We start from the raw sequence: 14,876 nt of genomic DNA, 5'->3' as shown, positions 1-14,876 counted from the left end.
GTTCTTCCATCCGTTGGTTCACTCCCTAAATGGCTGCAACAGCCGGAGCTGTGCCAATCCAAAGCCAGGAGCCAGGTGCTTCTTCCCGGTCTCCCACGCAGGTGCAGGGGCCAGAGCACTTGGGCCATCTTCTGCTTTCCCAGGCCATAGCAGAGAGCTGGATTGGAAGAGGAGCAGCCGGGACTAGAATCAGCGCCCATATGGGATGCTGGCACCGCAGGCGGAGGATTAACCTACTGCGCCATGGCGCCGGCCCCCAGTGTTTTCTTTCAATAGAACCTTTGAATTCAATTCTTCACAGTATAGTTCCATTAATTGGTGTGTAATTGTGTGATTTCCCAATCAACTGCTTTCATATTCAAATGTTAGTATTAAACCAATTTGAAAGCCAAATGCAAATAATTTATTATTCAGTTGTTTGCTTCAGTACAGTAAACATTGTCTCTTCTGTGTTAAACACTCTTCTGGGAGCTAGGACTACAACTTGATGTAAGGTAAAGGTTCTGCTCTCAAGATGTTAGAAGAGAAAGTAGGCATTTAAGTTTTCTAGTCAGAGGGAATACTATGAGCTAAGGCACAGAAATGTCAGAAGGCCAAAGAGTATTATCTAAAACAAGGACATGAATGTTGCTCTCTATGGCAAGAACTTTGTGTGTGGGGGACAAGGGGTGAAAGGGCTGGGGTTGAGGGGAGGGGGGAAGAGGGTGACCTGGTGAGAGGAAGGCCGAAGAGGCTCCAGATTATCCAGAACCTTAATGCTGTACCTAGAAGTTAACTGTAAGGCATTGGAACGCCATCGAAGGATTTTGGTAAGGGCGTGTCGTTATCAAATCGTTTTTTTAACAGGTCATCATGACTTCAGTTTAGAGGATGAGTTAGGAAGGGCCATACTTGGGAGATATTTAGTGAACTGTTGTAGTAGACCAGTGGAGCGGTGATAAGGACAGTAGGGGCAGTAGGAATGAGCAGGAAGGTGGGGAGGAAGAGAGGTGCAGAGAATGTTAAAGAAGTGAATCTGTATGGCTTGGCAAGAAGAGAAGGTACAGAGGATGTTAAAGAAATGAATCTGTATGACTTGGCATGATTGAGTGAACGTGAGAAAAGACGGTAAAACCTAGAGGAATGGGTGGGTGGTGGTGCTATTTTATGACAACAAATGTTGACTTATTGGTGCTTATAGAATAAGCAGGTGAAGATGTCCAGTAGAGGATTAAAGTTTTGGGGTCTTTGCGTAGTGGAAACTGTTGGCTAGAGTTAGATTATTAGAAGCCACCTACTTGCAAATGTTAGTTGGACCATAGGAGTGGGGAAGATTACTCAGAGAAGGCAGTAGAAAAAGAGGCAAAGGATAACACCCAAGCTGGGGTTCGCAGATAATTGAAGATCTAGCAAAGAAGAAGAGATAGAGAAGGAAAGGGAGAGTCAGTAACACATGGTATCTCAAAAAAGGCAGTGAAAGTATTTCTGAAGGAAAACACAGCAGCTTCAGATGCCACAGAGAAAGTAATGTCAGTTCCACCGGATTTGGCGAGTAGGACTCTGTCTGAGGGACTTATGCATCTTCGTTTCTGAAAGCTGGGGCAGCTGTGCCTTTCTTGGAGAGAGAAAAGGATGAGGTGGGGATCCCATGAAGGGAAGGCTCTCTTTTCCCGAGGCACGTCCATGTGGCTACGTGATAGCACAGCCTGGCCGTTAGGAATGCTTACATGTTGAGCCCACCCACTAGACTGCGAGCTGAACAGCATAGATGTATGCATCCTGCCGAAGAGACAAGTTAATAATCTTACTGTAAATTCTTTGACTTTTTTCTCTGCATATAAACAAATATGGTGTTTATATGTATACACATATGTAATTTTAAAAATAAATATTGGCTCATACTGTGTGCTCTTTTGAGACCTGCTTTTTTCACTTAACTGAAGGAAGTGATCATCTGGCCATGTTACTACATGTAGAGCTATTCCAGGTTTTAATAATTGCAAAGTAATTGTTTTTTAAAGGAACTATGACATATTTAACATCTTAGACCTTTAGTAATGATCTTGTAGGTTGTTTCAGCTTTTCGCCACCGCATACGGTATTGGAGAGTATTTTTGTGTGTATCTTCTCTGCACACTTTGTCAGGGCAAGTGACTGTGTCCTCCTCACTTCTGCACCCTCAGCACAGGCATGAAGGAGATACTCATCCAAGTGTTTGAATGTCATCTACGACAGACCAATAGCACACAGAAATTGTTTTCTGATTGAGTTTCACAGGGACGTGAAGAGCTCTGCCCAGAAAGGGGAAGTACCCAGTAGCACTTTCTGCTTTTAAGTAATGTGTGTTTCAGAAGCACTTTCCTATGCACTGCCTGCAAGGAAGTACACTAAATCATTTCTAATGAGTGCTCTGCATTTCTCCTCCTCATTGTTAAGGATTGATGTACCCTGGTCAGTAGAAAAATTCCTGATAAATAATTGTTTACAGTGTGAAGTTAAAGAATTAATATTATGTTATCCATGTCTCCCTTTTAGAGTGTTTTTTTTTTTTTTTACCTTTAGGATTTTTATAATAGAATCTTTAAAGTGGGGACAATTTCTTGTTCAAGTCCTACATGACTAGTACCTGGCATAGTTGCCTATCTAGCACAAATAGGCCTTCAGTAAATAGTGGAGAATAAATAAATAAGCTATAGGCTATGCAGGGACATAATTGGAGAAGTTTCCTATATATTTTTACCATCTCTCCAATTTTAAATCCTTTTTCTGTTGCCCTTTGTTCAATGATGCCTCTTTTACTCTATATTAAATTCTTACATAATTTAGGTCTGAGCTTTACTTTTTATTCCATAAATATGTCTATCTTTTTTGAAGATTTATTTTTATTTTTATTTATTTGAAATACAGAGTTACAGAGAGAGGTAGAGACAGAGAAAGGTCTTCCATCTGCTGGTTCACTCTCCAAATGGCCACAATGGCTGGAGCTGAGCTGAGCCGAAGCCAGGAGCCAAGAGCTTCTTTCGGGTATCTCTCATGGGTGCAGGGGCCCAAGGACTTGAACTATCCTCTGCTGGTTTCCCAGGTGCGGTAGCAGGGAGCTGGATTGGAAGCGGAGCAACCAGGACTCAATCTGGAGCCCATACAGGATGCTGATGCTGCAACCCAGGGCTTTAACTCACTGTGCCACAGTGCCAGCCCCCATCTTTTTTTTTTAAAAAAAGATTTATTTGAAAGAGTTACAGAGAGAGAGTAAACTTTCATCTGCTGGTTCACTCCCCAAATGGCCACAACAGCCAGGGCTGTGCCAGGCTGAAGCTAGGAGCCCAGAGCTTCTTCTGAGTCTCCCACCTGAATACAGGGGCCCAAGCACTTGGGCCATCTTCTGCTTTCTCAAACTCATTAGCAGGGAGCTGGGTCAGAAGTAAAGCAGCCAGTTCTCAAACCTGCACCCATATGGGATACTTGTGTTGCAGGTGGTGGCTTTTCCCTCTATGCCACAATGCTGAGCTCAATCCATCTATTTTTGTAAGACTTAGTTTTTGTTTTGTTTTGTTTTGTTTTTCCTGACAGGCAGAGTTAGACAGACAGAGAGAGAGACAGACAGAAAGGTCTTCCTTGCGTTGGTTCACTCCCCAAATGGCCGCTAACGGCTGGCGCACCACACCGATCCAAAGCCAGGTCTTCCATGGGGTGCAGGGCCCAAGCACTTGGGCCATCCTCCACTGCCCTCCCGGGCCACAGCAGAGAGCTGGCCTGGAAGAGGGGCAACCAGGACAGAATCCGGCGCCCCAGCTGGGACTAGAACCCGGGGTGCCGGTGCCGCAGGCAGAGGATTAGCCTAGTGAGCTGCAGTGCCAGCCATGACTTAGTTTTAAATAGTGTTTTAACCATTAGTTTGTTGTTATTTTCACTAAAACAGTTTAATTTCTTTTTATTATTATTTATTTGAAAGGCAGAATGACAGAGAGGGAGAAGAGAGACCAAGAGAGAAAGAGATCACTCCCCAAATAACTGTAACAGGTGTGGCTGGATCAGGCGGTAGCCAGGAACCTGGAACTTCATCTGGGTGTCCCACATGGGTGGCAGGGACCCAAGGACTTGGATCATCATCCACTGCCTCCCAGGTGCCTTAGCAGGGCACTGAATTTGAGGAGCAGCTGGGATTTGAACTAGCTCTCCAGTTTGGGATGCCGGCATTATAGGCTGCAGCTTAATCTGCTATGCCACAATGCCCCCCCCCCCCCCCCCCGCCAAGAATTTTTATTTATTTGAAAGGAGGAAAGGCAGAGACAGATACCTCTCATCTGCTTGATTATTCCCCAGAAGCCTACAACAGCTGGGCCTTGCCCAAACTGAAGCCAGGAGCTAAGAACTCAGTCTAGGTCTCCTATGTGAGTGACAAGGACCCAACCACTTGAGCCGTCACTTGCTGCCTCTTGGGATCTGAGCCAGGACTTGAACTCAGGCACTGCACTATGGAATGTGGGAATTTTAAATAGTTTCTTGCCTTATAATATTTTCTAATACCTTATAAGGCTTATTGTACCTCAGAATTCCTCTTTTTCAGAATACTGTTTTTTACTCTTGCCCAGATGTAGTTCTAAAATAAGTACAGAGGCTGGCACCGCGGCTCAGTAGGCTAATCCTCCGCCTTGTAGCGCCGGCACACTGGGTTCTAGTCCTGGTCGGGGCACCGGATTCTGTCCCGGTTGCCCCTCTTCCAGGCCAGCACTCTGCTGTGGACAGGGAGTGCAGTGGAGGATGGCCCAAGTGCTTGGGCCCTGCACCCCATGGGAGACCAGGAGAAGCACCTGGCTCCTGGCTTCGGATCAGCGCGGTGTGCCGGCCGCAGCGCGCCAGCCACAGCAGCCATTGGAGGGTGAACCAACGGCAAAGGAAGACCTTTCTCTCTGCCTCTCTTTCTCACTGTCCACTCTGCCTGTCAAAAAAAAAAAAAAAAGTACAGAAATCTTTGGTTGGATTCTTTTTTTAAATATTTATTTATTTATTTGAAAGGCAGAATTACAGAGACAGAGAAAGATCTTCTACCTGCTGGTTCACTTCCTAAATCCTAAATGGTCACAACAGCTGGAGCTGGGCCGGTCTGAAGCCAGGAGCCAAGGAACTCCTTTTGGTCTCCCACATGGGTGTCAGGGGCCCAAGTACTTGGGCCATCTTCCACTGCCTTCCCAGGCACATTCACAGGGACCCAGGATCATTTGAAGGAAGCTGGATCAGAAGTGGAGCAGCCAAGATTAAAACCAGCGCTCATATGGGATGCTTGCATCAGAGGTGGTGGCTTTACCTACACTGTAACACTGGCCCATTTGGTTGCATTCTAATAAAGATAGCCTATTGAGATTTTCGCTAAATCTACAAGTTAATTTCTATATTGGCATCTTAGTTTTTATCTTTCTATCTCATAGTACAGTATAATACAGTAGAAATGCATGTTATTTTTCATATGGATCTCTTGTTCAGCCAGCTTCCTTTCCTGGTCCCTGTCTCTTGCCGCTGTGCTCACTGCTGGAGATAGAGATGAATATGTCACAGCTGTTTCTTTCAAGGCTCACGGTGGTGAGCAAAGGAGGTGCCTGACCAGGGGCCTGCATTGTGGCACAGTAAGTTAAGCCGCTGCCTGCAAAGCTGGCATCCCATATCAGAGCTCTGGCTCAAGTCTTGAATACTCCATTTCTGGTACTGCTCCTGCTAATGTTCTTGGGAAAGCAATGGAAGATGGATCCCTGCCACCTACTCTGGAGTGGCCATCTGGGGAGGGAAACAGCAAATCAACATTTTTTTTTTGACAGGCAGAGTGGACAGTGAGAGAGAGAGAGACAGAGAGAAAGGTCTTCCTTTGCCATTGGTTCACCCTCCAATGGCCGCCGCAGCCGGCGCGCTGCGGCCGGTGCACCGCGCTGATCCGAAGGCAGGAGCCAGGTGCTTCTCCTGGTCTCCTATGGGGTGCAGGGCCCAAAGACTTAGGCCATCCTCCACTGCACTCCCGGGCCATAGCAAAGAGCTGGCCTGGAAGAGGGGCAACCGGGACAGTATCCGGGGCCCGACCAGGACTAGAACCCGGTGTGCTGGCGCTGCTAGGTGGAGGATTAGTCTGTTGAGCCACGGCGCCGGCTCAACATAGATCTAATTGCCTTTCAAATATTTAAATAGGGGCCAGTGCTATGGCGCAGCGGGTTACCGCCCTGACTTGAAGCGCCAGCATCCCCTATGGGTGCCAGTTCTAGTCCTGGCTGCTCCTCTTCCCATCCAGCTCTCTGCTATGGCCTGGGATAGCAGTAGAAGATGGCCCAAGTCCTTGGGCCCCTGCACCCATGTGGGAGACCCGGAAGAAGCTCCTGGCTTCGTATTGGCACAGCTGTAGCCGTTGCGGCCATCTGGGGAGTGAACCAGCAGATGGAAGACCTCTCTCTCTGTCTCTGCCTCTCTCTGTAACTCTGTCTTTCAAATAAATAAAATGAATCTTTCAAAAAATATTTAAATAAAAATTTTAGAAAAAGAGATTGGGGCCAGTGTTGTGGTGCAGTAAGTTAATCCTTTGCCTGCGGCACCAGCATCCCATATGGGCGCCGGTTCTGGTCCTGGCTGCCTCTCTTCCAATCCAGCTCTCTGCTGTGGCCTGGGAAAGCAGTAGAAGATGGCCCAAGTGCACCCAAATGGGACACCTGGAAGAAGCCTCCTGGCTCCTGGCTTCGGATTGGCGCAGCTCCAGCTGTTGTGGCCATTTGGAGAGTGAACCAACAGGAGGACCTTTCTCTCTGTCTCTCTTTCTCACTGTCTGTAACTCTACCTCTCAAATAAATAAATAAAATCTTAAAAAAAAAAGAAAAAGATTAACTCATCAGATAATTACAGCATACTATACTAATTATTCTGACAAGGTATTAAGAAACCTTAGAGTAGTGGTACCAACCAAAATTAGGGTATTAAGGAAGACTTCCTGGAAGAGAGGGACTTCTGAATGAATCTTTTTTTTTTTTTTTTTTTTTTTTTTTTTACAGGCAGAGTTAGACAGACAGAGACAGAGAGAAAGGTCTTCCTTCTGTTGGTTCACCCCCAAATGGCCGCTACGGCAGGCACACTGTGGCTGGCACGCTGCGCCAATCCGAAGCCAGGAGCCAGGTGCTTCCTCCTGGTCTCCCATGGGGTGCAGGGCCCAAGCACTTGGGCCATCCTCCACTGCCTTCCCGGGCCACAGCAGAGAGCTGGACTGGAAGAGGAGCAACCGGGACTAGAACCCAGTGTGCCGGCACCACAGGCGGAGGACTAGCCAAGTGAGCCGCAGCGCCCGTCCCCTGAATGAATCTTAAGGCTCATTGAAAATAAGCCAGATAGCCGGCGCTGCGGCTCACTAGGCTAATCCTCCGCCTTGCGGAGCCGGCACACTGGGTTCTAGTCCCGGTCGGGGCGAAAAAAAAAAAAAAGAAAAGAAAATAAGCCAGATAAAGAGGGGAGAAAAACAGGATGTTCGCTGGGGTGTGTGTTTAAAAGAAACAAGACAAAATATTCAAATACTTTAGGAGCTACAAGTAGCTGAGATGAGGCTGACCGTGAGAGTGGAGGAAAGTGAAGCAGAAGGTAGGTGGGCGGGTGGCAGGTTGTGAAGGGACTTGTCTGAAAAGATAGCAGTTTGGATATGTGATTGAAGGAATTAAGCAGAGGAGTGAAATGGCCAAATGTGTGTTCTCGGAAAAAATGTCCCTAAAAGAAAACCCATGGACATTAAATAAAGGCCATTCTAGCTACAGGGTGGAAGGACAGGGGTGGAGCAATTCCAGAGTCTTGAGTAGTTAGGAAGTACACAAGAAGTGTGTGCGCACACTCACACACCGCTCTTGTGGATGTTTTACTAACTGGGGTGGTTTCTACTAGTTTGTTTAAACAGGGCTTTCTCCTTTTTGTATTCTGACTAGTTGCTGCTGACTTAAGAAAACTGTTGACTTTATCTGTCTTACATTCTTCCTTTTTTTTTTTAAGTTTTAAATGTTTACTTGATTTCCTTGGCTTTTGTAGATATTTATTTTTAAGTACTTTTATATATCGATACTTTTGACCTTTCCTCTCTTTTTCCCATTATATTGTGAAAATCTCAAACATATGCAAACATAAAGTGAATAGTGCCACAAACTCCTGTCATCTAGATGTTTATCATCTAGATTCAGTGACTACTAAGTTTTAGCCCCATTTGATTGTTTCCTTTTTTGTTTTTGTGTTGTTACTGAATTATTTTAAAGCAGAATCTTTTGCGTTCCAACTGCTCCACTTCTGATCCAGCTCTCTGCTGTGGCCTGGGATAGCTGCAGAAGATGGCCCGGGTCCTTGGGCCCCTGCACCGGCATGGGAGACCTGCAAGAGGCTCCTGGCTCCTGGCTTCGAATCCACACAGCTCTGGCTGTTGCAGCCATTTGGGGGATGAACCAGTGGACGGAGGACCTCCCCCCCCCCCCCCCCCCGCCTCTCCTTCTCTCTGTAACTCTGACTTTCAAGTAAATAGATAAATCTTTAAAAAAAAAAAAAAAAACCAGAATCTTAGACCTTTTGTCTTTCCAGCTCCACATGCTTCAGTAACTCTAAAAAATATGGATACCTGCTTTTGGAACCGCAATGCCATTATGCTTAACAAAATTACAATAATTGCTTAGTATAATTTTTTAAAATAATTATTTTCTTCATTTGAAAGGCAGAGTTACAGAGCGGGGTAGAGCCAGAGAGAGAGAGAGAGGTTTTCCATTCTGCTGGTTCACACCCTAAATGACCACAATGGCCAGAACTGAGCCGATTCGAAGCCAGGAGCCAGGAGCCTTTTCAGGGTCTCCCATGAGGGTACAGGGGCCCAAGCACTTGGGCCATCTTCCACTGCTTTCCCAGGCCACAGCAGAGAGCCAGATCAGAAGAGGAGCAGCTGGAACATGAACCGGCACTCATATGGGATGCAGCGCTGCAGGCAGGGACTTTAACTTGCTATACCATAGTGCTGGCCCTCTTTGTATAATTTAATATCTAGTAGATAGTCACATTCCTGTTTATTTCAAAATGTCTTTTAGCAGTTGATTTGTTCCAGCTGGGATTTGAATCACATGTCTTACTTGGTACTTTGGATTCAAAGGACACTTTTTAAAAAAATATTTTATTTATTTTGAGAGGTAGAGTTACAGACAGAAAGGAAGAGACAGAGAGGTCTTCCATCTGCTGGTTCACTTGCCAAATGGCTACAGTGGCTGGAGCTGAGCCCATCCGAAGCCAGGAGCTAGGAAGTTTCCTCTGGATCTCCCATGTGTGTGCAGAGGCCCAACTACTTGGGTCATCCAACACTGCTTTCCCAGGCCATAGCAGAGAGTTGGATCGGAAGAGGAGCAGCCAGAACTTGAAAACTGACACATGTATGGGATGCTGGTGCTACAGGTGGAGACTAGCCCACTACACCACAGCGCCAGCCCCTCTAAGGACACTTTTAATCTATAACAGTTCTTAGCCCTAATCCCTTAAAAAAAAGCCCCTGACTATTGAAGAGACCATGTCTGTAGTCCTGTGGAATATCCCACATTCTGAATTTGTTTATTTGTTCTATAATCTGTTTCTCTCTTACTTCCTATAAGCTGGAAGTGAGCTCCGAATGACTAATGGATTGTGATTCATCCCTTGTTTGGGAAGAGGGTGTAAGACTGCTTCATAGGTAGGGCTATGAAGTACTTCCACTGCCCGAAGGTCCCACTTTTCGGGAAGTTGGCATTGAGTAGTGGACTCAAGTGATGAAGCTTATCCTGACCCCCATTTTACATTTCCCCATCAGCCTTTCATTGAACGTAATAATTTCATCGACTGATGATTGTCTACTGAATGAATTATTTCTTCAGGAGGTGCAAAAATCGTTTCTAATTTGTCAATCTTTCCCTACTTATTAGCTAAATAAAGAACATTCTCTCAATGAGAACTGTCTGTTTCTTTTTGAAATACACTCAAAAAAGCAAGAAAAATGCATAATTAATTTTCTTTTATTGTAACTTTTAGATTAAGGAATTGATGCCTTTGTTTTTGTTCTTTTAAGGAATCTATTGATATGGGGTAGGCATTGTGGCAGAGTGGGTGAAGATGCTGCTGTATCCCTTATCAGAGTGCCTGGTTCAAGTCCTGCCTCCTCTTCTGATCCAGTTTCCTGCTTATGTACATCCTGGGAGGCAGCTCGAGTGTTGAGCCCCGCCACATGGGGTTCCTGGCTCCTGGATTTTGCCTGCCCAATTCCAGCTGTTGTGAACACTTCAGAGTAAACTAGTAGATGGAATATTGATTTCTCTTTCTCTCTGTGTCTCACTCCTTGATATAAATGCAAATAATAAACAGTTAAAAAGAGAATCAGTTGGTCATGCTTCTGTTTTATGACTTACCACATCCGCTGGTCTGGTGGCTCTTCCCAGTGGTTATCTTGTTGTTTCAGCCTTTGTGAAATTAGTCTCATTTGCACAAGAACCTTGGATATGTGAGTGAGTTTATTCTTTTTTTTTTTAATTATATTTTATGTATAGATATTCCATACCAGTCTTCTTTTTCTTTAAGATTTATTTTATTTATTTGAAAGACAAAGTTAAAGAGATAGAGGTCTTCATCCACTGGTTCATTCCCCAAACCACTGCAGTGATCGGAGCTGAGCTGATCCCCAAATGGCCCTGGTGGCTGGAGCTGAGGCAATCCAGAGCCAAGAGCCAGAAGCTTTTTCCAGGTCTTCTACATGGGTGCAGGGGCCCCAGCACTTGGGCCACCTTCCACTGCTCTCCCAGGCCATTAGCAGAGAGCTGGATCAGAAGAGGAGCAAAAAAAGGCCGGCGCCGTGGCTCAATAGGCTAATCCTCCACCTTGCGGCGCCGGCACACCGGGTTCTAGTCCCGGTCGGGGCGCCGGATTCTGTCCCGGTTGCCCCTCTTCCAGGCCAGCTCTCTGCTATGGCCAGGGAGTGCAGTGGAGGATGGCCCAGGTGCTTGGGCCCTGCACCCCATGGGAGACCAGGAAAAAGCACCTGGATCCTGGCTCCTGCCATCGGATCAGCACGGTGCGCCGGCTGCAGCGGCGGCCATTGGAGGGTGAACCAACGGCAAAGGAAGACCTTTCTCTCTCTGTCTCTCTCTCTCACTGTCCACTCTGCCTGTCAAAAATAAAAAAAAAAATAAAATAAAAAAAAAAAAAAAAAAAAAAAAAAAAGAAGAGGAGCAGCCAGCACTCAAACCCGCACCTGTATTGAATGCCAACGCTGCAGGCTGGGGCTTTAAACCACTGCACCACAGCTCTGGACCCATGCATGAGTTTCTTAGAGCCACACATCAGTCTGTCTAGTCCTGTGCTTTTCAGATTACTACAGAAGAACCTTACCTCTAGTTTCTCTTTCCCTGTTCCAGGTCATACTGTGAACAAGATGCGCAAACACTCAGATTCAGAGGTGGCTTGTCTTGCCGGAGAAGTATATACTGAGTGGAAAACTTTCATTGAAAAACATTTGGATAGACCTGCTATTGAAGTTCGAAGTGATCCCAAAACTGAGTCCTTTAGGAAAAATGCCAAAAAATTACTGTCAGAAGCCTTGGAATTAAAGGTAATGTCCTGGTTAGAATATGATTGCTAGGTATTCTAGGATAAATGAGCCTTATGTTTTCATGATACTTTTATTTTGAGAAGCAAAGTGATAGAGATCTTCCATTTGGTTAATTTCCCAAATGGTTACAACATCCAGGTCTGGGCCAAACTGAAGCCAGGAGCCATGAACTTCATCCTGGTCTCCTACATGAGAATCAGGGACCCAAGCACTTGGGCCATCTTCCCCTGTTTCCCAGGTGCACTAGCAGGGAGCTGGATCAGAAGCAAAGTGGCCAGAACTTGAACCTGTGCTCTGATGTGAGATGCTGATGTCACAAGCAGTGGCTTAACCCATTGCTCCACAACTCCAGTCCCTAGCTTTTGTAATCTTAATGCTGTGGATTTATTCAAACAGGATATTCTTTAAGCATTCTGAGAGACAGTGTCGTAGGAGTGCATATTTTAGAACTAGCAACACCTGAGTTGAAGCCCTTTTACTAGTACCTTTTAGTTTTGATGCCTTAAATCGATTTCTGGGACTTGATTTGTTTCTTTTTAAAATATTTATATATTTCAAAGGCAGAGTTACAGAGAAAGAGGGAGAGACAGAGATCTTACATCTGCAGGTTCACTCCCAGGTGGAAATAAGGTTTGGGGCTGAACCAGGCCAAAGCTGAGAGCTTAGAACTCCATTTGGGTCTCCCACATGGGTGACAGGGTCCCAAGGACTTGGGCCATCTTCTGCTGCTTTCCCAGACACATTACAGGGAGCTGGATCAAATGTACAGCAGCCAGGACTTGAACCAGTACTCATATAGAATGCCGACATCACAGGCAGTGCCACGACACCAGCCCTGAGACTTGGTTTCCTTGTTTGGAAAATGAGAATATAATTCCTACCATGTGAGGTCATAGGAAGAATTAGCCGTTTATACAAAGAAATGATGTGTGTGCCTGCTGGTTAGAGGATATTTCATGAATGTTGCTATCTTCCCATCAGAATTTCTTTCCTTTCCCGCTCAAGTAAAAATTCTAGGGTAGACTATGTTTTGGAATATCAGTGGCAAGGTAAAAGTGTAAGATTCCACTCCCCCATTTCTTTGACGACACCCACATCTTTAGTTCTTGGACATAAAATCATTTGGATAGACATATTTCCTGTCATCTTCATAACCAGCAGTTTGGATGTTATTAATGGTTTGAGGTATTCCTGCTAGGAGAGGGATTTTTGTGTATTAACAGTAATATTCATCGTCATTGTCATCAACAACAGGTCTTGTAAGCTAATTAACATTCTGGAAAATCAGACATAAATATATTTTTTCCTGTCTCCAAGATATCCTAGGGTATTCTTATTAAAATTTTTTAAGGAGTCATTTAATATTATTAACAAAAGAAGCAATTCAAAAATATGGCTTAAATGTTAGATCTGTTACTACATTTTCTGAAAAGATATTTTAACCTATCTCAACTATTTATACACACAAAAAAAGCAAACGGACCTTTTGTATATCATTTACTTTTGTTTACAAAAGAAAGTTTTAGATTTTTAAAATTTGAGTGTATAATAGAAAATGAGAAAAATATGAAGAGGAAAAGAAAATCACCATTGATCTTACCACCAAGACATAATCTTATTAACATTTTCGTGCATTTCCTTTTTTAGTAAATTATTATAGCTTTTTCAATGAATCTGGACAAGCTACAGTTATCTGAGATTTGCGTAAAGCGAATTATATTCCAAATATTCTATAAGATGTTTTTATTGATTATTCAAATGGCATTGCAGAAAATTGACATAATTATTTATATTTGTGTTGTCTCCTTAATCTTGATCAATTTCGGTTAGTGTCATTTTGTATATCTTTTCCTAATGTCTTTATTTTTTCATGTTTATAATTTTTAATGTCTATTTGACAGTTTGGTGAATTGATATGCTGTAAGTTTGTGTAACTTTTTTAAAGGAAGCTTTAAAATGAATATTAAACCTTTCAAAGAACAGCAAAATATGAAGTCAGAATATCAATTCAGCAAGATTTGCTATTTTAAATAAAGTTTATTTTTATATGAACTAAAATTATTGTAGAAACATACAGTGTGGGTATATAATATGTAGTTAATGTGGTGGTAAATACCAGTTCCCTGTGGTATCTTTTTAAGTAAATGATAATAACGAAGCTATGCTTGCAAGGATTAATGAGCAGTTTGCCTGCTATATTAAACTCTATAATAATTATCCTTTTAGTTTATCCATTAATTATCCTTTAAATGGCACATCAAGTGGTAAGCACTCAAGTGTTACAAAGCAAAGTTAAAAAAGTGATACATTCGTTAGTGCTTTCCAATGTAATTGGAAGAAATATCAAGATTAAGCACAGCTGAATGGTTTTGTTCCCAAAGAGTAAATTTTAAAAATTAAAAATATGCATCTCACTGTCTTCCTTGGCCAAAAAAACACCACAAAACCAATCTGTTTTTCTTGCACAAATGGCATTTGATAGTATTTTTGTTAGCTTGGCATGTCAAAGAATATAAATACAAACATTTTTACATAAAGTTAGTTCTAGCACCTATCATCATCTAAAGCATTTCCATATTAGGACAAATCAGTGAACCACTTAATCCAGTATCTGGTCTTTGACAGTGTTGAGTACATTCAAGTCAGCGTCAGATCTCCATAAATGTACTTTATCGGGCAGTAGTAAACCGTGGGCTAAGTTACCAACCCAGGTACTAAAACAGCCTTTTCAATTTGATCCTAGCATTTGTTTTTGCAAACACCAGATGTACCGATTGCATTTTTGTAGAGAAAGATGTTTCCGTCTTTCTTGTTTCAGTTATAGCCTTTAATAGTAAAAGCCACAGATGAAGAATATATACACAACTAAAGGTACATCTCTTCATTACCCTACAGAGCTTGCTTTCTAGATCCATGGATTATTTCCTTGTTCTTGGAATAATGGGATAGATGAATAAAAACTCCATCACTGAAACCGGGGCTCCATTCCCTTTTACTTTCTCCCTTCCAGATCTTCTTTGTTCCTCCCTGTCTTTTAGATCTTTCCTCGTATGAACGTCCCCTGTGGTGTCATTCTCTTACTTCCCCTTCCTCATTATCCACTCTTCTTCCTACCTCCAACCTGTGATCATTTTCCTATTATGTCATTTAAAAAAATGAACCTGATTCTCAGAGTGAGCCTGTATCATTAAGAGTTAGGAAACACTGGCTGGTTGGCTCAGTTGGTTGTCAGATGGTGCTAATGAGATCCAGGTCAGGGGTATGTCCCCATGTGGGACTTCTACTTTTTTCTTTGTTTAAT

General features: G+C 43.6%; 1 protein-coding gene across 18 annotated transcripts in view; it reads left to right on the top strand.

Moving 5' to 3' along the window:
• TCEANC2 (transcription elongation factor A N-terminal and central domain containing 2) overlaps positions 1–14,876 on the top strand; it is a 73,123-nt gene that overhangs the window by 34,581 nt on the left and 23,666 nt on the right. For all 18 annotated transcript variants that reach the window (XR_016211014.1, XR_016211012.1, XR_016211015.1 and 15 more), the window contains one exon: positions 11,382–11,575. Coding sequence is in view for 10 of the 18 variants with exons in the window: in XM_089300588.1 (XP_089156714.1) it covers positions 11,382–11,575 (194 nt within the window). In the remaining 8 variants the exon portion in view is untranslated. The remainder of the gene's footprint in view (positions 1–11,381; positions 11,576–14,876) is intronic.

Source organism: Oryctolagus cuniculus, chromosome 7, assembly GCF_051225735.1.
Source record: "Oryctolagus cuniculus isolate XC-2025 breed Fujian yellow rabbit chromosome 7, ASM5122573v1, whole genome shotgun sequence".
Classification (NCBI taxonomy): Eukaryota; Metazoa; Chordata; class Mammalia; order Lagomorpha; family Leporidae; genus Oryctolagus; species Oryctolagus cuniculus.
Note: the sequence above shows the minus strand (reverse complement) of the source record. Positions and strands in the feature narration are given on the sequence as shown.